The following is a 26,649-nucleotide window of genomic DNA, read 5'->3' as shown; positions in this document are numbered from 1 at the left end:
ATAGCATTAGCTCTGTGCAAGTCTTTCCCCAGGTGAAATTTATTTGATAGCTCCTGCTACATAACTACAAATATAATGCACACTACAAAGCGAAAACCTTTAAAACCGTGTAAAAAGGTGCGCAGCCCCATTGGAAATGAAAGCCCCTCTGCTGTGCTCTGCCTGAGGCCAGCTCTGTGAACGTACTGTGTTATTATCCAGCAGATGGCAGTACTGCTGTACTGTGGACGTAACAACGAAATACATTAGAAACGAAGAAAAGGCCTCGTCCAATCAGCGGCATTCTTAGAAATGCCGGGTTTTGTCCGAGAGACCATACACGATTTACCATAATAATATCAAGTTTCAAGCTATCTTCTGAGGAGAAAAGGAATATATTAAATCCTGGCTAGATAGCAGGTTAGTTGTTTAATTGTCTGCAGCTTATAGTGGAGATACATCAACATCCCATTACTATTTCCTGAGCAATTTTCAAACTAGCTAACCTTAACCAATGTATCAGTGATTGTGTTAAGCTAACAACGCATGCTAACGAAGCAAAGCTAGAAATGCTAGTATTATAAATGATTAGCGAAGTTTCCCCAAACCCCTTTATTTTATAATGTTATGTTTTGCTCCGTCTAAATTGCGTGATAGGCCACAGTCTGTCGCTTATGTAGACGATCAGGACGCCATGGGCTAATGCTATGTAACCTCACTGTCACATGTGCGCTCTTGTCAGTCGAAATGAACATGTAAACATGAAAAGTCTCATCTTCTTAGCGATATATTTATATTATTCTATATATGGTTCAACACAATACCACTTGTTGTTATTAACATGTTTTATGTACAATGCTAGCTTTAAGTTTATTAAGGCTTTATTATATATAAAGTAAATAAACCTTCCCTTCAACTCTACTTTGTCGTTAGTGAAATGGAGCTGTTGTGCAAAGTATTCTCTTCGCCCTTTTTCACCCTCACCATTTTGATTTTTTATCTTCTCTAGAGCTATGGACACCGAGGGTTTTGGAGAGCTGCTACAGCAGGCAGAGCAGTTAGCCGCCGAGACAGAAGCGGTGTCGGAGCTTCCTCATGTGGAGAGGAACCTGCAGGAGATTCAGCAGGCTGGGGAGAGGCTCAGGTCCCGCACGTTGACCCGCACCTCTCAGGATGCTGCAGATGTCAAAGCGTAAGGATGACCAGTTGTACAGACAGCTTTTCTGTTTCAGTACCATAGTGCTCAGTTTGCAAAATATATTCACGGGGGACCGAAATCATAATATATATATATATTTTTTTTAACAAAAATAAGCGAAGGGGTTTAATTTGAACACCTTCTGTGTACTTGCTGGCTAGCAGAATTAGTCCTAGTCAAGAACCACATTCCTAAATATACACTGTTGACTAAAACAGCAAGAAATATAGGTTTGCTTTTATTTCCCTCACATGAGTTGTAGCCAATAGGTTCTCTTATCATGAATATTAATCCTTGCCCATTCCATTTCTGCTTTCTCATTCCGTCCTGACTAACAAGCTCCCCTGTCCGGTGTGGAGCATAGGCAGCTCTGTGCAACTGCAAAGGCAGTCAAAGTCAAAGCAACACAACAAATCCACTACTAGCCTAAAATACTGTATATATCTAAGGCAAAAACAATCCAAATAGGACAACTACAATTTGATTAGTTGTATTTTATATTCTGTATAGTACAGTCACCATATACTTATGTTTCCAAGCTTTTTTTGTCGACTTCATTACTTTTCTCTTGTCTCCCTTGGCATGTGGTTATGCCTGTAGAAATATGAATTTTGCTCTGAATATATACACTGTATACAGCATAGATTAGCAAGTAAAGGTAATAATTTTCCTTAGCTATTAATTTAACTTAGTTTATTATTCTTGCTTTGAACTTGTCTTTGATTTTCTTCCAAACAACATATTAGATTGTTTATTAGTCTTAAATTCTAAGTCTTGAGCGACCTTGTTTTCCTTTTCCATATTAATGGAAACAAAAGGACTGTTAATTTAGTCCCGTGTATCTTTTCCCTTTCTTCAGGTCCATCCTCCTGGGCTCCAGAGGACTAGACATCTTCCACATCTCTCAGAGGTTGGAGAGTCTGAGTGCTGCCACTAGCTTTGAGCCCTTGGAGCCGGTCAAAGACACTGACATACAGGTGAAACAAGAGAGCTTATCAATATTCATGTGATTTTCTGTGGTGCCAGTCGTACTGCAGGAGTAAAATAAATTCCCTTCTTGAGTTGCCAAATGAGGGGATGAATGGGTTTTTTATATTGACTGATATCTACTAGAAGCTTGATGTAAGGCTGTGCTTAGGTAATGGTCTTCCACAGAAGACAAATGTCCACAATCTTAAAATTGTGCCCCTGTTGAATTCTGTTGAATGCTGTTAAATAAGAATGTCTTTATCAGAATGATTTCATAGCTGCTCACGTTTAGATTTGAGGGTTGTACAGAGAAAGAGCGGAAGCGAGCAATACTTTGAAAATAAACAACCCAAAAAACGACGCCCTCCCTCTTCTTGACAGGCAAGATAGTTTCCCCTTACCAATCAGGGATGAGAAGTCCTGATTGATCGGAAATGAGACGCAAACTGTCTAAAATCGAAATGCTCTCATTACAAAATTCTCACAAAGCATTTCACTCACATAAAGCTGACGTTGACTTTGCCATTTCTAACAAATTACTCTCCATTTATAGCTCTAAAATTTTACCGATGGCTCATAAGATTAATTTATATTATTGGGTCATTGATATAGTTGAAATCAAGCAATAGTTTATTGTTTTGTGTCAATCTCATGCTGGATGTATTACACATTGGCTGTTTCTATCCGTCTGTTTTATTGTCCTTTTGTGGATTATCCCATTGGTCTTTGTCAAGCCATATGGATTGCCCTGTGATGGAAGATTGCTTTATAAGATATGTCTTGCAGTTATTTATTTAGTTTATATCTTACAAAGATTGTGTATTATTTACAATTGTTACCAGGGTGTCATGACACAGCACTTCTATCTCTCCATCACGCCCTCTGTCTCTTATATATATATATATATATATATATATAGATACCACATTTAATCAATATGTACAGTAAGGAAATGGATTTGCAACTAATCTTACAGGCTCTCACACAGTGGTTCTGGGTAACGTAGAGACCTGGTGTTACTGAGTGCCTCACTCAAGGCAACCTGGCGGTTAACTGGTTTTTCAGTTCATTGGCACTGTCTAGGCATCAAATTTCTCCCCTTATTGGCCCATGGTGGTTTCTCTGTTGTTCCTTCCTCTTATTATAATCTCTCACACTCTCACTCTGTGCGTTATCATTCTTCTCTATCCATCCTTTCCTTATCGTGTGTAGCATTCCTGTATAATGTTTCTTTGCACAGTCAACCTCCAGATGTCTGGATCTTCCTCTCAGTCTTGTGTCGTTTTTTCCTCTTCTCTTTTTGCATTTCCGTCTCGGCCTTTGCATTTTTAGCCCGATTTCGTCTCCATTGTTACCTTTGATTGACTTTCCTTGCTTCCCCCAATCCTGCTCCTCTCTTTACATCCATTGGGCCATTGTTTTCATTATCTCTCCCTTTTCTTAATTTCTCTCGTGCACAGTCGGCTGTGTCATGCTGGCTCTGGTTTCTGTTTTAGGAGCTTTGTGTTGGTATTAGTCAGGCTGATGTTTGCCAGGGTGGGTGGGATGAATTGAGTGACTGACTGGAAGAGCACTTAGGCTCTGGCAGCAGGGTGGTGCAACCAATTCTCTCAACCATTAAAGAAAACGCGTCCTCTCGCGTGTTTTTATTGGTTTATATGAAATCCAGTCATGAAAATTGGAATTTGTCTGAAAACCCAATTTAAATGTTCCTATTTTGTGGAGTAGGTGTGTGGCTGAGAGTGGTTGAATTCAGTCCAGTCTTCTCCGTGTCTCTCTACCATACTCTCTCCCTTTAAAGGAAACCCTGTTAATAAAGAACAGTAAGTGGGGAACACAGCATATTCAGGAAGACTCATTCAAATGTAAATGGGAATATCTACCCTTGAAGCAACTCTTTTATCCTAGATATTTCTATATACCTTATATTTGATTATGTTCATCTTTAAAGTCAAAGGGAAACTATTTATTTTTGACAATGGCTACACGAGTATGAGCCACATGCATTAGGGGAGCGTATGCTTCTCTATATGTCTATATGGCTGAACTGTCATGGTTCACATATAACCTAGATAGAACCAGAGACACTTGGGTCCTGCTTGAGGAAAGCAGGTCGGTTTCTGGAGCGCAGCGGCCAGGGGCATGGTGTATTTAGGTTACCAGTTTGACTAGCGCATAGGCATGGAAGCGTTTGTGTCTAATTCCTCCATCTGCTTTTTATTATATTATATATATTTTGTAAGGAAAATTACATCATGGTAGTTCTAGTGTGGGTACAAAAATGAATCCACTATCACAACTGTAATAGTTCTACCTTTATTGAGACTTGAACATCCTTCATAATATGTATTGGCCTAGCTCTCCACCAGGCTAACACCTAGCTAGCTTGGCTAGGCCAACTAGAAGTCATCTGTCACAAGCCTCAGACCCAGCCCCCTTAAGTTGGATGCACCGTTACTTAATTCCATCTTAAATTGTCCTGAGTTTCACTTGAGTTCACTTGAGAACTTCCCAGGCCCGGTGTCCTTGTTCTACAGCATTTTGTCCTGTGATAAGCATTATTAAGTGGGTCACACACTAGTAGGAGTGCTGAGTAACAGATAACACATTTGCTACAGACGGTTTCTGGGACCGTTTTATTGGAAGGATTACAGTTGGCTCTCCAAGTGTTGGAAGCTGCTGGTTGGTCAGGAGAAACTTTTTAAAGTTTTAGGTTATCCCTTTCTAGGTTATTGTAGAAGCAACTTGAATGGGTTTCTTTTTTTAGATGAGCATATATTCAATTAAAGAATCTAACCACATTCAGCCAAGTCATTTGTAACCTTATTGAATTATGTGTCTCTTTATATGAGCACAAGGCTAGTTGGCTAGCACGGTGCTTGTGCCAGAAAATATCCGCACAGTAAAATGTCTTGCCCATTCATTTCCCTGGCTTTCTGGGACACTACAGCTATAGTTTCAGTTGGAAATTAACAGATTTTTTTTGGGATTATCATGCATATGATGATGATATTGGCCTATCTCTAAACAGCTCGAATAACATAATCGGAGAGTTTTGCATAGATATCCATTACCAAAGACATCTTTGCCTATCAGATTGGGTTTTGCTGACACCAGATTAGTGGTTATGACCACAAAAGAAAACAATGTGTCAGATTAATAACTAGAGGTTGTGTGTTCATGTGGCCGATAATGGTTGTGGGTTTGTACTTTTTCTCTGTCATCAAATTGGCTGTATGGAGACCAATGCCAGAAACATGGCAGTTATTTCAAGAGGTGGCCAGATGGATAGAGAAAATGGATACTGAAAGGCCTTAAACTGGATGGTATTAAAATGGAAATGTGTCGTCGGCATAAGAAAATAAAGAAAATGGCGCCCCTCCACAAAGCAAACCTTAACACTCATTTTTTCTGCAAGTCTCCTCTCTGTGTTTCATCTCTAGCTTTCTGCTCATTTCACACTGGCCAACTCTCCCTCTCGCTCTCTCACATTGCTCTCTTTGTCTCTCTCTCTCTCTCTGTCTTTGGCTTTCAGTCCTTTCATATTCTGCCTTTCCATCTGCCTCTCTTCCTGTCTATTGCATCCTTCCCTTCTCCAGTGATGTTATGCGTTAAGTGGATACAGTTCGATAAGCACAGAGCATCTGCTAAGATAGACTCACTATTGACACTGCTTGGCTGTGTGTGTGTGTGTGTGTGTGTGTGTGTGTGTGTGTGTGTGTGTGTGTGGTTGTATGTGTAAGAGGAAAACGTGTGTGCGTGGAGCCACATTTGATGATTGTGTCTAGTATGTTGGTCCCTTATGTGTCTGTTAAGAGAGGTGCGTGTCTGTGTGTGAGGATTAATCATGTACTTTCATCACCACTTTCGCACCAGTTCTGCATTCACAAGCTAGTACATGTGCGATCTGCGATGGGAAACCTAAACACATGAAGCTTCTGTATGCATGTGCATGTTCATCCCCCCACCCATATCCCCCATCCCTTCATTAACTAAACATGACCCTTAAGAGCATGATTAGCCTCCTTTTAAGACAGGATGTCGGAAGCCATCAACGGGGGAGTGGGTGGTGGTGGAGGCGGGGCGGGTGGGGGGGGGGGGGGGGGGGGTCCATTACTGTAATTGCATTGCGCTAAGGGAGGGAGGGAAGAGAAGGATGTAGGGAGAGGGAGGGAAGAAATAAAGGAAACGATGCATAGACAGCTAAAAAAACAAAAGCAAATGAGTTAGACTGAGAGGGACGGACGGGTGTCAGAAGTGTTGGGAAGGAGGGAGGAAGAGATGGAGAGAGAGCAGCTAGGAGGGAGGGAGGGATGGAGGGAGGGGGGGTGCCGGCTCATGGTATGATCGGCAAATCTATACCAATCCATAGTATCATTCTCACGGCTCCCCCTGTCTCTGAGCGGCGAGTTGGTACAGCCCTCCGACGATAAAAACCACCTCCACTGAGTCTTGATGTGGCACTGGTACTCCACTCTCGGGCTCAGACCAAAAGTCAGTGGCCTTCTTTTTCCTGCTTCTTCTTTTTTTATTTATTTTTTTAAGACTCCGAATGGACGTCCATGCTGGCTCTTTGGAGCATAGGGAACACGCCCCAGAATGGCGGGCCCTTCTCTGGTCCTGTCACAGCCAGAGTGCCAGAGGAACAGCGAGTGCAATGCAGATCTCCCGGGCTGTCAAGGGCCTGCATACAGGAGTGCACTTCTTTGACTTTTTTTCCTCTCACAATTTTTTGCTAAATCCTGGTTTCTTTCATTTTCCTCCGTGCCTGGGAGCCATGGCATTCATCATGCGTGAGTATCCCATACGGATATGGAGATATTGTATGTCGTCTCTTAGTTTATATATTGTTTCTGTCACAAAGGCAAACGGCGAGGATGAAAGTAATTCCTACTTGATGAAGACAATATAAAAGTCTATTCACAGCTGTAATTGATGAATGATGATCGTGATTATGATATGTGCATGCTTAGAGGAAGTGGAGGAGTTAAGGGTGGGGTTCTCTCTTACACACACATACACACGCACATTCTACACACACACACACACACACACACACACACACACACACACACACGCACACAATACACACTAGTGCTGACAGGTTCATTGTGTCATGTCATATGAGGACAAATGACCATCGTATATGCATCCTTACCCTATTATATATATATATAGGGTAAGTATGATTAAAATATAAAACACTTATATTACAATCAACATAAGTATGATGAAGAGGACGGTAATTTTTTCCTCCGTAAAAATGGCAATTGCTGCACATGTCTTCGTTCATTTATATATATTTATTAACTCTTTACTCCTGATATTACATTTTGTATCATGAGTCTGCAAAATAAAAGGCTATATTCTTGATTTAATCCCATGCCACATGCCATCTTCTTTGGCAAGGCGCTATATTTCGATTAATTTTATGATGCGTTATAGTAAATAGCTTTATTTTATGATGAGATATTATGTATCGATTTAGTTTTTATGTTGAGCCACTATATATAGAGTTGCCTCATAAGGCTCTATACAAAGATTGATTTTATAATACGACTTACTGATTTATTTTATGATGAGGCACTATAAATGTAGCCTTATTTTACGATGAAGCACTATAAATATAGATTGATCTTATGATCAATGGCCTTATATATATATATATATATATATATATATATATATATATATATATATATATATATATATATATATATATTTATTTTTTATTTTATATGTATTGGAACGTTATATAAATGTATTTTATGATAAGGAACAATGCAGATGTATTTAATGATGTGGCCCCCTATATAGCTTTATTTTATAACAAGACGCACTGTATTTCTTGGTTCACTGTGCAGACAGTATATATAGCTTTATTTTATAACAAGGCACCATATATTTTTGTGTTCCCCGTGAGACAATGCGACTCATAACCGAGAGTGAACAAGTGGGAGCTGCACAAGGCATACATGATATAAAGATGACCGTGTGTGGCTATGTCAAGCATTATTGTGTGCGCAGCATGTCTTGAACATGTGCACATGTGAATGAATGTGGAACAACACTATCATCCAAAGTAGCGATAATCAATTGTAGGGAGTGTGTCTTCGGTTTTTCACGGATTTTGGACATCAAGGAATATTGGGACGTAACACACCTATTCTTGATTTCTCCCCCATCACTGCTGACATGAATTGTCTTCATTTTCATGTTTTGCTTTATGGCCTTTTATTTTCCTCTAGTTTATTCTTTGGTGGATTCTTCTGCTGCCTTGTTTGCTTAATCCTCAGAAGCTTCTGGGCTGCTTGCCCAGCAGGTTTTTGGCAGAAGAAAGGATTTCTTTTTAGTAAAGTACACAATAGTGGAGTAAGGGTTTGAAGCCTTGTCTGACCAGACAAGTGTTTCAACAGATTTTGTACTGTAAGAAAGCTTTTGAATTATTGTCCTGAATTCCTCCCTTTTACAACTACTGTGGACGATTATTAACACAAAAAAACAAAATGGAAGTGAGCCCGGCCATAACTGAACACCAAACTCCAACCGTATGTTCTAAACGCATGGCTAGTGCCTTCCAACTCGGTGTAGTTTACAGTAGCGTCTGTGCCTTTTCTTAAGCCCAAATCGTGCTAATCCACTTGGCTTTACACTCTTATTTATATACCCTGTTCTGATGCAGCTCTCCAGTCAAAATGGACGCCCCGTCGCCTTTGGTTAGGGCAGTTAAATATAGAGCTTTTGTCAGCCTCGGGGAGGAGGGGAAGGGTGACCGTCAGGAGGAAAGTCTGTGTTTTCAGTGTAATTAATATGGCACAATGAAAGAAATATGAACCTGAAATTAAAAACAAATAACATTCCTTCAACATATAGATGTTAGGTCCGCTATCTCTCTCTCTCTCTCCAGCTTCGGGTGTGCTTGACTGGGGAAATATGTTATGCTCATGTATGCTCAGTTGTGAGTTGAACAGTAGCACAGCCTCAATAAGTGGCCAGGAAAGGAAATGGCGATGCCCGGAAAACCGACAAGCACAGGTCTCGGTTACCGCACAGCTGTTCTAAACGTGACAAAGCGATACCTGGGAGGGAGAAATGCAATTTCTCCCATTAAATTATTTAAGCCCTTCTTAAATTGATCTATCAATCAATAACACATTATGAGTGTGATATTCCAAAGCTGGCTGTTAACAAACTATCTAACTGGCTATTAAACAGATGATGGTTCACATAACATGGTGCGTTGAAGAAAAAAATAAAAAAGCATTTCTTTGTACCTGATCACCCTCTGCCCTGCTTCCTTGGCGTCTGGACGTTCAGGGTGGGCCGGGCCTGGGGCCTCTGACCACTGCGCACCAGGCAGGGAGAAGCAGGCAGGGTGGGCCGGGCCTGGGGCCTCTGACCACTGCGCACCAGGCAGGGAGAAGCAGGCAGGGTGGGCCGGGCCTGGGGCCCAGTTGTCCCTGACTGACAGCTAATGGAAAGATGGGGGGGGGTTGGGGGGGCCCGTGAACCAGGCGGTAGGGTCTCACGCTGTAGATGCGATCTGTAACACCAGGATGGCACAATGGGGATACAAGGAAGGGGAAGGCAGCTCAGAAAATGGATCACCGTCCTAAGGGATAATGAGATCATATTGGCTTGACCTAAGCCGCTGTTCTCTACGTGACGGGCAAAACATTTTTAATCGCCAATCTTTTATCTGAGATGGATGATGGTGTATGGCCATGGCAGTCTAGCCTGTGTGTAACAAGCCCTCTCTGGTTTAATATGTACTTCCTGTGGTCCTATTTTCTGTTTTTAAACGCATGAAAGGCTCCAACGTGTTTCCTCAATCTTTCAACTTGATGGAAGGTCTTACCTTTTTTGTTGTTCTGGTGTTATTTTAGATTGACTGCTGCCGAATCTGCGTGACACCTTTCGGAAACCTATCTGTCTATTTCGTGCTCAAATCCTGCAAATGTAATTTCAATCATTTAAAGCAAGACTTGATAACACATTTGTTTCGCCCTCCATATTCATTATATCTATCTTTTTTAAATACATTTTTTATGGGTCCTTTTATGACTCACAACCACGTTGGTCGTATCCATATTATTGTAGTTTTAAGAAATGTAGGGTTCGTTTTTTTTGGTATCTTTTAAAATCAAAAAGCATGCATCCTTATGGGATTATCCAGAAACACCTGAGCATGACAGAATGCAGCCATGCAGAACAGAGACGACATGAAAAACAAATCGCCACCATTTTGCGGTTTTCTCAAGATGGCCGCCTTACCCCCCCCATCCCAATTCACCGCCCTTCCCTCTGAACAGTGCAGTTAAATCATATCTCCCACTTATGCACTCGAAAGCACTGATGGTGAGTAGGATAAGTAGCTAATGCTTTCACTGTAGTATGTGGGACATAATTACATGACGAGCTGGGAGGAACGGAGGAAAAGAGAGGTGGAGGAGAGGCCATCTAAGACAGCACTCATCCGAAAGCTTTTCTAACTTTCTTCTTACCACCCCCTCCGAGCTAAAAATTCATTATATTTTATATATATATATAAACACAAGGAATAATAGACCATGAAATATGGGGACACAAGCCGTACGCCTGCAGATGTGTGTGAACGAGGGGTATTAATGGGAAGGCTCTTGTTGTCCTGACTGTAGTTTGAGGTGGTGAAGGACCTGCTTCATAGGAGCAGCGGAGAGAGTTGCACATCCGCCTGTCTAAAATGTCTTGATTGTTGTTTACAGTCAGTTGTTAACGTCATCTTATTGTCTCCCCATCTCTCTCTCCTTTATCTCTCCCTCTATGCATCCTGTTTGTCTCATTAGGGCTTCCTGAAAAACGAGAGGGACAACGCCCTCCTCTCAGCCATCGAGGAGTCCCGACGCAGGGTCAGTGTCTGTTACACCCATCATATCCTACATCCTGCTCCATCAGAATCACCATCACCACGCAACCTCGAGTCTTAAGTACCATGACCAGCAGAATAGCTGTAGCATAGTGAAGTGGCTGGACAAGGTTTATTGAAAGATGCAATTAAATAGACATGTTGGGTACGCTAAACATGCTATTAACGCAACCGAATTCATGACTAACCTCAAGTTACGAGGTCAACTGCAATGTAGAACCCTTCTAATAAATAGCCAGGTTTTGCTAAACCGTGTCTGTTACCGATGGGCACGATTTTCATCTTGCCTTCTTCTACAACACACTCGCCTTGAGGGGATCGTTGTGAAATGGTTTCTCCCCTGATGTGAAGCGCTCAGAGGAGCTGAGTTTAATTAGCCTGCATTTTCATTCTCTTTCTCTCTTTCCCTCGCTCTTGGCCGCTGTCTATGACAGAGAATAGCTGGTACCCTGGTGTGGGAGATAGGTTAGTAGTATAGAGGCTCATATGCAGTGCAAAAGGATTTATATAAACATGTTTCACATTCCATTGTTTCTTTAAATGATTAGCCCTGAGGCCAAGGCATCAACTCTCTGAAGGTTGGCTGTAAAGAGACTAATATTTGAGACTGTCAAATATTTGCAATGACATTTTTGGTGAAATATGAATGATGAATTGATGTCAATCCAAACCATCAATCATATTATTACATTATTACATATTATTTTCTGAATTAATTTGACTTGGTCTTGGTAAATCACAATACCAACTAATCCTCAAATGAGTTTAGAAAGAAATTCAGATTTAGTGGTGCGTCAGCCAAGCATCCAACATGGCCATTAACATATGATTCCTAGTTCTTCTAGTTAAACGCAAATCAGTGAAGAACATGTTGATGGCTATTATATATCAAACACAACATTTAAACTTTTATTGATGCACACAGACATGTTTGATATATTATTTTGAAAAATTTATTTTAGGTCAATCATCCTCTTCTATTGCCTCCCCACTGCGGGTATAGGTCAAATAGGAATGAACAAGTACTGGCTCTCATCTGTATTCGCAGAACCTCGCCTCCTCGTTCTGCAGTAGTCTTCTGTTTCCTCCTGACCTCCAGAGTGGCACCGCTTAATTAGCTGATGTTCCCATTATCTCCCAACTCTCTGAGGAGAGCCGGAATAGACTTGGCTCGGCCCATGGGTTGGGAGGCGTCCCCCGGGAAGTCGCTGTACACCTGGTTAGCGTTGGCATGTGGGTATCATGTTGCCGTGCCATTTAACCATACATGAGCGCGCCGTAGGTCGGCTGAGAGGATCTGGAAATAGCCTGCGCTTAATCAGGACCCACCTGAAGATATGAACTCACACCTGCCGGCAACGGTGTCAGCGTGCTGCCGGCAACGGTGTCAGCGTGCTGCCGGCAACGGTGTCAGCGTGCTGCCGGCAACGGTGTCAGCGTGCTGCCGGCAACGGTGTCAGCGTGCTGCCGGCAACGGTGTCAGCGTGCTGCCGGCAACGGTGTCAGCGTGCTGCCGGCAACGGTGTCAGCGTGCTGCCGACACGCTGCGTCTCCCTCGTCTCCCCAGTCGCCTCGGCTCTGAAACCATTTGAGGTCTCGACTCCTCGACAACAAATGTTATTTTCCTGCTGAATATCCCTTCTTATACATGTTTTCTCCCCCCCCTCTCTCCCTCCCTCGGTCTCCCTCCCTCCCCATTCTTTCTACTCTTCCATCTCACCATCCCATCCATGCATGTCCCCCGGCCTCTCCCGACGGCCCTCTGCCCTCTCAGACCTTTCTGCTGGCGGAGGAGTACCACCGGGAGTCCATGCTGGTCCAGTGGGAGCAGGTGAAGCAGCAGGTGCTGCGCACCCTGCTGGGGGCCGGAGAGGACGCCCTGGACTTCAGTCAGGATGTGGAGGTACGCCGTGCCAAATGCACCCACCAATTCACATTGGTAGTCAATTCACATTGACTACCCTCTATTAGATCTCTATGTATTTTTTTGTATTAATATACTTTATTTCAATGGGACCTTTCATACATCAGAAAGCCTTTCAAAGTTTTTATTTGTGGTTAATGTGCTTGCTGCCAGGTGCTTAGTCTGAAACCCGAAAGGGAAAACATCAGACGTGGACACCTTTTTAATGCCCAGGAATATCCATTTAATAAATATAGGTGCTTGTGTTGGTCAAGCAATGCTATAATTGGGGGTTAATATTCTTGAACTGTTGCACTTTGTTTTCAAACATGAATTTTCATACGGATTTCATTGAGGTAAAATAATGTTTCATCCAGGTTGAACACATTTGAGATTTAAAATCTGTTTTACAAGAGCAACCCAACTGGTCCAATTCATTATTTATACAATGTGTTCACTTCTCATTATAATTCTTAATCTGATGTGCAGATGGCCATGGATCTGAAATGAAATGTGGTTCTATGATAAATTATTCAGACACTTTCAAATTTTCACTCTGGTATCTCTTGCCAAATGCCCAAAACAGACTTGTTTTGATGTACAGCTTTAATACTCTAAGTAATGCTACTAATCTATGTCTCCTTACCAAACCCCAATCTTTTCTGTTGTTTTTTGGTGTTGGTAGTTTGTGGTAGTGTGTTGGCGATTGTATTGTATAATTTTTCCCAGAGCATTGGGAAACCATTTAATTGGGGATCGAAATCCCCTTGTGTATAGGCCTATCCCTTGACATGTTGTGTTTGTATGTCTTGCAGCCTAGTTTTGTGAGTGAAGTCGGGGTCCCAGGAAGGAGTGCCTTGGACAGTGTGGAAGTGGCCTATGGACGACAGGTGGGTTCCCTACTTGTTATACCTCACGCTTTAATTATTATAAATATATTTTGGCCTCCTGCTTGTGGTTGAAAGGAATTTTGATGCAAATCACCCCCACCACCCAAAAACATAAATGGGTTCATTAAATAGTTTCTGCTAAAAAACACTAATATCATCACATTACGGTCAACAATCTTCATTTTATCAATATGGCATGATTTATATGAGGTCAGAGTATATATTTAGGTATTTAGCTACTGTAGTTACTGGATGTCATCCTATATATTTTTAAAATGCAAATAGAATAGTCCGTTATGAGAAAAATGTGTCAATTTAACCTTTCTTCTATGAAGCCTTATAAATCACATGTTACATTCCATATAAAAAAATAGGTCACAGCCTGCGAGACGGCAACGGATCAAACGTATTGATTGATTGGAGTGAGAGCTAGGCACTCTGGGTAATTTCCCCAGCATTGTATAAAGATTAGCCAAAGCTCTGCATCTCCTCCACTGTAACTTTACCCTCCCTCGCTGTATGTGTGTTTGATCTCTGTCCCCCTATTGTAGCCTCAGACTCTCGTTGTCGTGCCCCCAGTGTCTCTCTGCCTGTCCCCTTTCTGTCCGTCCCCGATCCGCCTCCCCCCGTAGCCGCCCCTCTGACCATGTGCCGCCACATCGCCTGCGGCGTCGTGCTCCTGGTGTTTGTCGTCTTCTTCAATGACCTCCTCAACGTCTTCGTCCTCTTTGTCTTGTTCTTCATCATCAAGCGTTTCGCCCGGCAGCCCTAGCCGTGCAAGCAGCTGCCACCGCCCCCCCCCCGCGCCCGGAGCCGCGGGTGGGCACGATATGGCCTCGTTTGGTTTAAACTGGTCGCCGCCTCCTCCTCCTGCTCACCCTCCTCTCTCCGTTCAGATCTACATCTTCAACGAGAAGATCGTCAACGGCCACATCCAGCCCAACCTGGGGGACCTGTGTGCCTCTGTGGTGGAGAGCATCGACGACAAGGTGGGAGCCGCCGGCCGCACGCCTCTCTCCCTATGAATGGACAGATCCATAGATAACGCTTTAGGAACGCAAAGGGACATTCAGGTGTTCCAGCCGCCGCAGGGGACAGAGCGGTGGACATGAAGACGGAGTAAGATCATGTTGGGGGAACTCAAATCCAATCTAAACCTAACCCGCGCGTAACAGGATAATAGTGCCATGAAAGAATAGCAGTCGGAAAGGGGAGATTGGGCGCAAAGGACCACAAAGTGGCGGCGGCGGTCATTGGGATGTGACAACCAAATATACAAGCCCTACATTCAGCATATTAATAATTTACAACCAATTTGGTTGCAGTGTTGCGCCCCCTATTATAGCAAAAAGGGTGGATGGGCGGCTCGCATAATTGCTTCAGAGTTCAGTCCAGTTTGTCACTGTCTCCCTGTGCTGTCACCCCCCCCTCCCCCCCCCCCCCAGAACGTGTCAGACATGTGGCTGATGGTGAAGCAGATGACTGACGTGCTGCTGGTGCCGGCTAAAGACACCCTGAAGAGCCGCACGGCGGTGGACATGCAGATGGCCTTTGTGCGCCAGGCTCTCAGCTTCCTGGAGAACTGGTGTGTGTGTGTGTGTGTGTGTGTGTGTGTGTGTGTGTGTGTGTGTGTGTGTGTGTGTGTGTGTGTGTGTGTGTGTGTGTGTGTGTGTGTGTGTGTGTGTGTGTGTGTGTGTGTGTGTGTGTGTGTGTGTGTGTGTGCCTTGGATGGTCCTTTTTCAGTGTTTAGTCTTCTCATGCCTCTGTGTCTCCTTCCCCGCTGCAGCTACAAGAACTACACCATGGTGACGGTGTTCGGGAACCTCCACCAGGCCCAGCTGGGCGGGGTGCCTGGAACGTACCAACTGGTCCGCAGCTTCCTCAACATTAAACTGCCCGGCCCACTGCCCGGCATGCAGGTGACCTACGCTCACAGCACCCATACACTCGTGATAAATGAATGGGGTGAGTGAGACGGGCTCTCTGACGGAGGGTGATTTCTGGGTGCAGGACGGGGAGGTGGAGGGTCACCCGGTGTGGGCGGTCATCTACTACTGCCTGCGCTGTGGGGACCTGAATGCAGCCATGCAGGTGGTGAACAGGGCCCAGCACCAGCTGGGGGACTTCAAGGCCTGGTTCCAGGAGTACATGAACAGCCCTGACAGACGGTGAGCCCCGGCGTGCTACCGTCGGCATAGCTACCACACTGGGCAGCCATGGCCCAGAAATCAAAGTCGGGTGTCGGGAGATGATGGCTGTTTCTGACATTGTTTTCCTTTCCGTCTTCTCTCTTCCTCATCTTTTGATCCCTTTTTCCCCTCTGTCCCCTCCCGCTACTCTCCTCGTCTCGGTTACATCTGTTCCTCTCTCCTCCCTCCCCTCCTACCTATCCCATCTCTCCCTCCCCTGGTCCCCAGGCTCTCCCCGGCATCGGAAAACAAGCTGCGTCTCCACTACCGCCGGGTCCTGCGGAACAGCGCCGACCCCTACAAGAGGGCCGTCTACTGCCTGATCGGAAAGTGCGACGTCAGCGACAACCACGGGGAGGTGGCGGACAAGACGGAGGACTACCTCTGGCTGAAGGTGCTGATCTAGTTTACTATAAGGTCCCTGTCGGCTGACGCCTTCGACCACGTGCTGGTCTCCGACACCACGACTTCATTACGCACACGGCGATGAGCGAAACAAGAGAAGACAAGACATTAGCGTAAACACATCATTTATAACACGACACAAAACTGACAACACGAGTTGAAGCGCCATAATCCCCAGCCAGCCATATTCACAGTGTTTAGTGTGAGGGGAAGTGCGTTCTCCAGCGTAGCTAATGCACTTGTTGTTGACGGGTCGATTAGCGTTTAAGGCGGTAACCAATGTTGAAGCATATTAGCTGAGGTGTTGTTGCGCCACGTCGGCTACCAGGTCGTGATGCTAACGCTGCTGAGGAACTCAACCACTGGGATTTGCTCGAATGCAAAGAGCACACAAGCGTACTCCATTTCAAATGCGTTCACCACAAGGGGCCGCCCCACTGCTAGGGAGGGGTCTCTGAAGCCGTGTCTCTGCTGTGCCCTACAGCTGAACCAGGTGTGTTTCGACGACGACGGCAGCAACTCACCGCAGGACCGACTGACCCTGCCCCAGCTGCAGAAACAGCTGCTGGAGGACTACGGTAGGGAGAGACCACCCCCCAGCCATCCCCCTTCTCCCTACTGTCGCGCTCCCACCCAGCCATACTCCACCTCCACCTACCCATGCTATCATTGCTATTCAGCACTGGAGCTTAGAAACGCAGTGGGAACATTTAGGGAGGCCTGAGAGCTATAAAGTCCATAGCTCAACTCAGGGATTTGAATATTATGACAACTGACAGAAAATGAAGTCAAAGACGACTTGGATTGAAAGAAAATGGACAGATGCTTGTGCCTTCATGTGTCTTTCTGCGGATGTGTTGTGACCCTACGCACAGGGTGCTCGCAGAGCTTTCCCTCCGACAGCTTGTAGGAGCACTTGTTTTCTCTCCCGGGCACTCCCTAGCCCGCACATCTTCTGCTGCGGCTGCTCCACATAGATAAGCCCACACAGGGCACTCTTTCTCTCTCTCTCTCTCTCTCTCTCTCGCTCTCGCTCTCTCTCTCTGTAGCACTGCTGCTCTCAGCAGGTGGTAAAGCTTGCCTCTCTTCTCTTCCTGCTCTCTTGCTCCTCAGCGGCCGTGTCCCCCGTCTGCTGCTGTGAAGAGGACGGGGGATGAGAGAGAGGGATTTATTCCCTGCTGTGAACGGAATAAAGGCCGGAGGGTTTTTTGACACCTTCTGTTTCGCTCTGTTGTCGCCATAATTGTGTCCCTTTTTCCTTGCGCGCCCCCATCGCGGCTCGCCCCCCTCTCCTTCCTTTACCCTTCCGTCTCCTTTATCATTCTTCATTACAAGGATAATTTTCTTTGCATATTCTAGTCATTCTGCGTTATCGCCATCTATTTTTTCCTTCGTCCTCTACATCTTACCCTCTCATTCCTTCTCTCTCTCTCCCTCGCTCACTCGCTCTCTCTCTCTTGAGCTCTCTCATGCTCACTCTCTTCCTCTTGGAAACTAAAGAGCTGGAACATGGAGATAAGGCTTTCAAATGGAGGACACGCTTCGCCCTTTTTAATGTTCCTGCATGCAAGGGAACTTTTTCAGCCAGCGAGTGGGGATTAAGAGTTTTTCTTAATTAAAAAGCCAATTTGATGACTCAGTACCTGCAATGTTGCAAAAAATAAAAAGCCATTGCTCTCTATCGGTAGTGTGCACAATGTAGAAGTCATTCACTTATATGTTGGCCACTTATATGACCTTACCCTGACCTAATTATACTTAGTATAAAAGGGTGAAATGTATTGCCATAATATATACTATGGGTGATATTTCCCGTGAAGTCCATACTTCTAGATTGGAAAGGTGAATCCAAAATTGGTTGAGGTTTGTCTGCAGAAGTAGTTTGTCCATTCTCTTCCATTCTCTTCATGTTGTAGACCGATCATGAGAAGGATGCCGTAGCACATGTGAAGGACGGCTTCACCCCGCTGAGAGGGGCGGAGCCTCCAACAGGAACCCTGTTCCCAGGAGGCTCAGCGTCTCACCTCCGCTCCGCTCTCCCTTTCCTCCACCAGGGGAGGCCCACTTCTCGGCCAGCCAGCAGCCCTTCCTCTACTTCCAGGTGCTGTTCCTGACGGCCCAGTTCGAGGCGGCCGTGGCCTTCCTGTTCCGCGTGGAGCGCCTGCGCAGCCACAGCGTGCACGTGGCGCTGGTGCTGTACGAGCTGCGGCTGCTGCTCAAGTCGTCAGGCCAGAGCGCCCAACTCTGTGAGTGGTCCCCAAACCCTCACCCTATATATACACCAATACACAATACAATGGTCCGCTGGTTAGGGCCTTTGGTTCCCAGCCTTACGGTTCTGGGTTCGATCCCCAATGTCTGCGGTCCACCTGCAGACCTAACCCTTACCTGCTCATTGATGCCGTCTACCTGAAGAGGAGTTCACCATTAGTCAATTTGTATTACAGTCAACGGCGCGATGCTCAATGACCAGTAAACAACAGTGCATGATCCCCTCTGCTTCTTGGTGGTGCCCCCCCCCGTAGTGAGCCAGGAGCCCGGGGACCCTCCCATGGTGCGCCGGATCAACTTCATCCGCCTGCTCATGCTCTACACCCGCAAGTTTGAGTCCACAGACCCACGGGAGGCCCTGCAGTATTTCTACTTCCTCCGGTAACTGATCCAGCGCACACGCAGAACCCACTGATTTCAAAGTGCTTCTAATATACTTCAGGTTATCCGAGGACTCTGTCCTGACCCATCAACTCCTCTGCAGGTGTATATGTGTTCACGACGGTGATCCGTAAGCATTGATGGCTCCTTGTGTCTGCCTCCCCACAGCAATGAGAAGGACAGCCAGGGAGAGAACATGTTCATGCGCTGCGTCAGTGAGCTGGTGATTGAGAGCCGTGAGGTAAAGCCACACGCTACACCATACTATACTGCGGGGCATCATGGCAGTAATATAGGGTTTTAACTGAGTTTATCTTTCATACTGCATCAATCATTTTATTTCTGAAAGAATCTCAAAATGTTTAATAGGCCATATCAAGGCCACAGCCTGAATAAAATGGTTGATATCAAAGTCACTGCATGGATAATTATTAGTAGCACACGTTTGGCATTGATAAGATGAGAAGAGTGGGAACAGACAATAAACACTTCTCAACCCAAGGTCAACATCATTTTAAACATGAATAAATCATATCGAGAATTATTCACAGATTTATTTCTAAAATATACTGTGTATCAATTCTTAGGGATCCAGTGTGTGTCTATGACTGTTGACTCTCTCCCTCTCTCCTTAATGGATAGTTTGACATGCTGCTGGGAAGACTGGAGAAGGATGGCAGCAGAAAGGTAGGAGGACTCTCATTTCACGCTCCCTGTCTCCTACTCCTTGGAAATGTTTTGCACGGGTTGTTCTGTTTCACATTGACCTCCTCCCCCTCCTCCCCCCTTTCCTCTTCAGCCCGGCGTGATAGACAAGTTTGCCGGAGACACCAAAGCCATCATCAGTAAGGTGGCGTTGGAAGCAGAGAACAAGGGCCTGTTTGAGGAGGCAGTCAAACTCTACGAGTTGGCCAAGGTAGGAGACCCTGCAGTCTTTACCCCTCCATACGTCCAGCTGTACCTATAGTACGCCTGTGATGATGAGGGGGCTGATGATGATGATGTGGCTCTCCTTGTAGAACCCAGATAAGGTGCTGGGGCTGATGAACCGGTTGCTCAGTCCAGTGATTGCTCAGGTCAGCGCTCCCCAGTCCAACAAGGAGAGGCTAAAGAACACAGCCCTGGCCATCGCGGAGAGGTGAACACACACCCCCATGACCAAGCAGGACATACACACACACAATGAAATACATACTTACGGTAAACAATGGCCAAGACAAGAGCACATTAACGGAAAAAGAACAGCAAAGTATTGAGTCCACTATTGTATTGCAGGTCATTTTCTTTGTTCTGGATCATATGGTGAAATTACATGAATTCACTCCTTATTACCATTTCAATCCCTCATGGTTACAGTCATTAAATTAATCTAATTTGGACAATGTTTGCTGTTAACAGACTACTATTGCTAGAGCTCAGAGTACTTTGGTAGCGGTTTCATTAACAAAACCACAACAGTAGCTAGCTGTTAGTCAGGCCACAGGGGGACGTGAACAGATCCCAAGGCTCACGGGTGCGTCTCCGCGGCTGTCTCTGGCCCAGGTACCGCTCACAGGGCACGGCCGGCGAGAAGTCTGTGCACAGCACCTTCTACCTGCTGCTGGACCTCATGACCTTCTTCGATGAGTACCACGCCGGCCACATCGACCGGGCCTACGACGTGAGTAGCACCGCATCCATACCACGACGAGCGTGGAGAGACTCACCTCGCATCTGCTCCAGTTTGTTTGTTTGTGTGTGTGTGTGTGTGTGTGTGGGGGTGTGTGTGTGTGTGTGTGTGTGTGTGGGGGGGGGAGTGTGCGAATGTAAAACTTCCCTTTACCGCTCACTTTTGACTCTTCCGTCATAATTTGTTCTTCGTTAGGTGATGGAGCATCTGAAGCTCCTCCCACTCAGTCAAGACAGCGTGGAGGAGAGAGTCGCCGCCTTCAGGAACTTCAGTGACGAGGTGAGACCCGTCAGGACTCTGCCTCAGGCTGCTAGGGACTGGTTAATGCTCCTAGGGCTGCTAGGGATTGGTTCCAAGCTCCTTGTTATAAGCTCAAATGCAGAGATCACATTTTGTTGTATACCTTCAATATAATTGGACATTGCACAACCCTGAAACGGCCCCGTCTGCTCTGGGCATCTCCAGGTCCGTCACAACCTGTCCGAGGTGCTGCTGGCCACCATGAACATCCTGTTCACGCAGTACAAGCGCCTGAAGGGGGCGTCGACGGGCACCCCAGGCCGACCCCAGAGGAGCATGGAGGACAGGGACATGGTGAGGAGGGGGGGGGGGGGGTTTGTTATCTCAAAAACAATTCTAAATTCATTTGTATGTTTCAATATGTATGTGTATTGTTTGCATTCCACATTTGTGTTAAATACATAAATTGTGTAAGCATGTGTAGTTTATGCGACTTATTCCATCATGTACATTTTTTTTCATTTGTTTTGTGATTACAGCAAATGCGCAGCCAGGCCAGAGCCCTGATCACCTTCGCTGGGATGATCCCGTACAGAATGGCCGGAGACACCAATGCCAGATTGGTGCAGATGGAAGTGTTGATGAACTGAGACTATATATATATACAGAGACACACACAGATAGACACACAGACACACACACACACACACACACACTATGAATTGCATTTTCTTGTTTTGTTGTTCCATATTTTTGTTTTTCATGATTTTGAAATAAAAAAAAAAAGACACATTTTCAGTTGCCTATGTTTCATAATTATTTTTTCAATATACTTTTCATCTTTATAATTTTTCTTATTTTCTATCACCCCAACCCTCCTCATTATACTTGATGCATTTTGTTATCATATTTTATTTAAATCACTAATTTTCCACTTCCATTTTCCAATAATGTTCTGCAAAGTATGTGAGGTTTACAAAACAGACTGTCGATAATGTTTCTTCGATAACGCATTTCTGAAATGTGCGCTAACAGGGTATCGTACTCGATAAACCTGGCTTACAAATGCCTACAACATATACTGTCACCCTGTTTTAGTGGGGTTCTACTTAACCAAAGCCTTTACATGTATTTGCATTTTTCTTTTGTCAAGTCATCTGTGAGGCTGAGTTTTTTTTTAACACGATCCGACTGCTGAGTATACTTTGAGGAATCTGATTTTTTACTTCCGTTATTTAATATTTTATACGCATACTTCTTATCTATTGCTGTCCAATACAATTGCTTTTTGAAGGTTGCCAGAGGCTCTACAGCAGGGCGATAAGTAGCTTGATTGTGTACCTAGTCAGGCATGTTAACTCTGGGTTGAGTCTCTTAACGACGGTGTCCCTTGACGTTCATCAGGAGACAGGCGCCTGGGTAGGGACACTCGGCTTACTCACCGACATTACGTGGGTGAGTAGTTGATGCCTGCACTTCAATGGAAGTAATCAAGGTGTTGACCTTGATGGTGGCGGCTACAGGAAACCACTGAAGCAAAATGAAGAGCTGAATAATTTGCACGCTTCTGTGCGTTGAACACCTAACATGCTCTGCATGTTTAACTATCTGGATGTTTGACATGCCTTTGCTGGTAGCCTTTTATGGTTCAGTATTCGCATGATTTTACTGATGCAGGAAGTGAATGTCCCTGATTGAACTGAGTCGCCATGTCTGTCTTTGATAGGTTGACAGGAATGTGAAGGTCCTTTATCCTAACAAAGTCACCTCTTAGGCAATCCATGCAAAGACTGGGAAGGAACAGTATAACTTGGTGTCACTGGTATAGAAAGGAGAATCATTATTCTTGTTGCTATGTACACAAAAGCAAGAGGAAACGGCCAAGCTACAACATAACCGGCTATAACTAATTCTTCACCAGCCCATTACTTATTGACAATCTAGTGGTACTTTTAAGATTTGCATTTATGAATCCAGACGCAGCTTACAATTATTATTTTTCTGTGGCATAAATCATCACTGGCATTTGGTAAAGGAGCTTTATCACAGAGCGATGCGTGGGAACCTGAAGCCCCCATCTGCCCAAGTCCTTCCATCTGACTTGCAGGCCCAGCGGAACAAGAAGAAGAGATGTGTGTTGGGTGTGTGCGCTGCAGCTGGTGTTGTGAATCAGGCCGACGACCGACACATTGATTACCGGCTACTTCACAACACCAGGGTAGTACCACACCAATGTCTACAAGACCCGCCCCTTATCTTCAGCACAGGACCGCAGTTGATTAGCCGCCCCAACGCCACTGGACGAAACAAACCAAAAGATGAACCGAGAGAAAATCTCTCTGTGAATGACCTTTCAAAAAGGTCTTTGCCCACAGAGGTTTCATAGCAGAATGTACAGCCGATGCTCTACAACCAATGGAAAAGGGCCCCATTGGTCACTGATGAGCCCAATTCCCTGGTGTGAGAGACAGCACTTGTGTCATTCAAATGAATTCTGCTTTAATGGCAAGGTATGTCAAGTGTTAATTCTCCCACTCTTTCATTGTATGTTGATTGCAAGTATATCTTTATTATTTTTTACCTCTAATAAACAATAATTTATTCAAATGTTAATCATTCGTATTGTTCCAGTCTGCTCATTAAATACAGGAAGTTTCCTCTCACTCTGCATGTTCTTGTAATTCTTGACTTGCTGTCTGTATGTGAAAATCAATCAACGGTCTTAAGATGCAAGCGCTTCAGACAGACAAACAGCACTGATGAAGCAACCACAACAAAACGACAATTACACTGAAGACAGAAGTGGGTATTACCATATTATCAAAATAATATTTGAACAATGTCACATCATGTGCAATACATTGCATTCACCTAACTATGCTTATTTTTCAGAATTCCTTGTCAAACTTAATTTCCCTTTTAAAACATAAATATATACCTATATAGCTATGCTTCCTTCATATCATAGTCATTCAGAATAAAATTGAAAGTGAGTTGTGATTTACCTAGAGATTAACACAATGACTATTGTATAATGACAATCAGTTGTAGCAAAAAATAAGCAGAAGTAGAGTTTGTATATCATATTGTGTTTCTGTGTTCGTTTTCCCTTTCTGTGATATAAAAATTGTAACTATTGCACTGCAAGTTGCAAAGCCAGTTGTATTTTTTTTTTAATCTTTGCAAGATTATGTAGTTGAATCATATTTTGGTGCAGTCTGGTTATGAATGGTCACTTCTCTTTGCTTTGTCTGAGAATATCTATCTTTCAAAATTGACCAAACACACACAGTTGTTTGATAACAGATAAACCTAAAGTAATTTTTATATTTCTGACTGGCAATCTGTACAACCATAAAAAAAATATTGAAGTCAACCATGTGAAACTGTAATGGCAGTTAAACAGCTGGCTAAGGGACCTGCACTGTTGTGCTGGGAAGGTTGCAGGCAAGGTTATGATTTAATGGGCCCCTGAGCCAAACCAAGAAAGAATCTCAGGAGAAGTACATTTTAATTATTTCCAACGTGCAAATGTACCTTAAGTTTGGTAGGGGAGGGTCTGCCATTCAATATGGACATGGTCTGTCAAGTCACTAATCGCTTTAGGCTCTTACTGGTTACATGAAGGTCATACCTAACCCTAAGCCAAACCCTGTTTCTGATGACAGCACATTGCACCACCCTAACCCAAACCCTGTTTCTGATGACAGCACATTGCACAACCCTAACCCTAACCCTAACCCTGTTTCTGATGACAGCACCACCCTAACCCTAACCCTAACCCTCAACCTGTGAGGAATGGCTTGATAATGCCATCTCTCAACCATTTTCATCTCACTCTCCATCTCTTGACTCTATTGTAAGGACAAGCAGAGTCCTGTCCAGCTTTGTCCTAGTATCCATAAGACTTTTGAATGGTTGAACCCCTCTTTGAACTGTATCCTCTCATTTTAACACCTGGAATCCTTTTGAACTGTATCCTCTCGTTTTAATACCTGGAATCTTTTTAAAATTATTTATTTATTTCTCCTCCACTATGGAGGCAATGCTATTTGTTCATTAGGCTTAGGCAAGGATTTTTATTTTCTGCGGCGCTGATGGTGTGTGTGTGTATGCGTGCGTGTGTGTGTGTGTGTGTGTGTGTGCGTGTGTGCGTGTGTGTGTGCGTGTGTGTTTGTGTGTGTGTGTGTGTGTGTGTGTGTGCGTGTGTTTGTTTATTGTATGTACTGTTGGGTATGGACACACCCTGCTGCTCCTCCACATCTGAAGTTCCTAACGGAAAAATAAAGTTATTTGAATTGAATATGGCTACCTGATTGAGTGGATAAACAACACCATTTTAAGAGAGATATTTATATCATATATATTTCGTAGTGCATGAAATGTAGGCCTTACAAGCAGCTCTCTTTAACAGGTTTATTTTGAAGACCTTAGCTTTCAATCTATCCAAACCAAATATATACATAAGAATATATTGTAGAATTGAAGCTGCTCGGTATGTCTGGATGGATGCACCTGGGGTGAGCGGTGACGGGATTTACCTTGCCACCTTCCGACACCAACTTCCATCGTCGGTGAGCAACGGTAAACCGGGGTCAGGGGTCAAAGGTCAGGGGTCAGGGGTCAGGGCTCCGCTTCGACAACGGCCTTGGTTATCATGGCTACGGCGATGGAAACAGTGTAGCAATCAGCCACTCCGTGATGGCCTTGGTGGGCTCCAACACACCGGAGGCCCCGATCTGCACTATGACTTCTACGTTAACAGAGATGCGTGGGGAAGACGCAAGCGCTTCAGACCACCACTGTTTCAGCTGCATTCTGAAGGTCCATTGCGCATGGTGTGGGGAGTTCCGTGGCTGAGCTTGTTTTCTAGTGTCACCAAAACATTTCAGGCTGTGAGTGACACTGTGTAGGCACTTTTGTGTTTTGGCCCAGGACTCAGCGATGTTCATGTGAGAAAAAATTACCATTTCTGGATTGGTCCCCTGCTACAACCCACGAATGGGCCGAGAGCCACTATTTGGAGACCACTAACTATTCTTGGCAATTATTGCACTCCTGTTTTCTTTCTAGTGAAATAAGATACTAAGCAACAACATCATTTCAGTTTATTTGATATTGTATAATACAAATATATAATGTAGTATAGAATTATGGAATGTAATATCTAATAATATCAAATAATTTAAAAGGTTACTGATGAATGTCTCCTTCTTCCAGGACTCCAGACCCTTGCCCCTGAGCGAGGAGGATGAAGATGATGAAGTGCAGGAGCGCGAGGAGAAGCGTAGACCTGAGCAGCCAGGTGCATGAAGGGGGAAAGGAAGAGGACTGTGCTGCTGAAATGTTAAGCTCCCATCTCGGACTCTCTCTCTCTCTCTCTCTGAGTAATGGGGCCAGCCTCTCTCTGTCTATAGATCTGATGTATGCTCCACCTCAGGGAGCTGAGACCGCCCTGGACCATCGGTCATGCTGGAGTAGGTTTGTTGATAGACCAAGGGTGGTTTTTCTAATTTGTCCCCAATTTTGGTCAACATTTTCAGGCTGGTTGACAGTTGTTAATCATTGCCTGAATCTCCTTGCGATGTCATCATGTGTATCACAGGCATCACTGGTCTCCCAGCATCAGCCATCGCAACCAATGGCAAAG

At 44.6% G+C, this 26,649-nt stretch overlaps 1 protein-coding gene across 2 annotated transcripts; it reads left to right on the top strand.

Moving 5' to 3' along the window:
• The first annotated feature begins 239 nt into the window (after positions 1-239).
• nup93 (nucleoporin 93) lies at positions 240-23,612 on the top strand. Of its 2 annotated transcripts, none has more exons than XM_060061004.1 (22): positions 240-399; positions 989-1,171; positions 2,037-2,154; positions 10,972-11,034; positions 12,826-12,954; positions 13,770-13,844; positions 14,741-14,833; positions 15,290-15,429; positions 15,631-15,763; positions 15,855-16,012; positions 16,262-16,427; positions 16,923-17,016; positions 18,493-18,684; positions 18,964-19,090; positions 19,259-19,331; positions 19,733-19,777; positions 19,890-20,006; positions 20,110-20,228; positions 20,633-20,750; positions 20,955-21,038; positions 21,225-21,353; positions 21,539-23,612. In XM_060061004.1, the coding sequence occupies exons 2-22, from the start codon at positions 993-995 to the stop codon at positions 21,647-21,649; spliced, it is 2,463 nt and encodes an 820-aa protein (XP_059916987.1). In that variant the 5' UTR covers positions 240-399; positions 989-992; the 3' UTR covers positions 21,650-23,612. The 2 variants fall into 2 exon arrangements, with proteins under 2 accessions (XP_059916987.1, XP_059916986.1); XM_060061003.1 differs by having other exon boundaries at positions 15,290-15,471; positions 15,595-15,763.
• The last annotated feature ends 3,037 nt before the right edge of the window (positions 23,613-26,649 follow it).

The sequence above is a fragment of the Gadus macrocephalus genome, chromosome 9 (genome assembly GCF_031168955.1).
Source record: "Gadus macrocephalus chromosome 9, ASM3116895v1".
NCBI classification, from domain to species: domain Eukaryota; kingdom Metazoa; phylum Chordata; class Actinopteri; order Gadiformes; family Gadidae; genus Gadus; species Gadus macrocephalus.
Note: the sequence above shows the minus strand (reverse complement) of the source record. Positions and strands in the feature narration are given on the sequence as shown.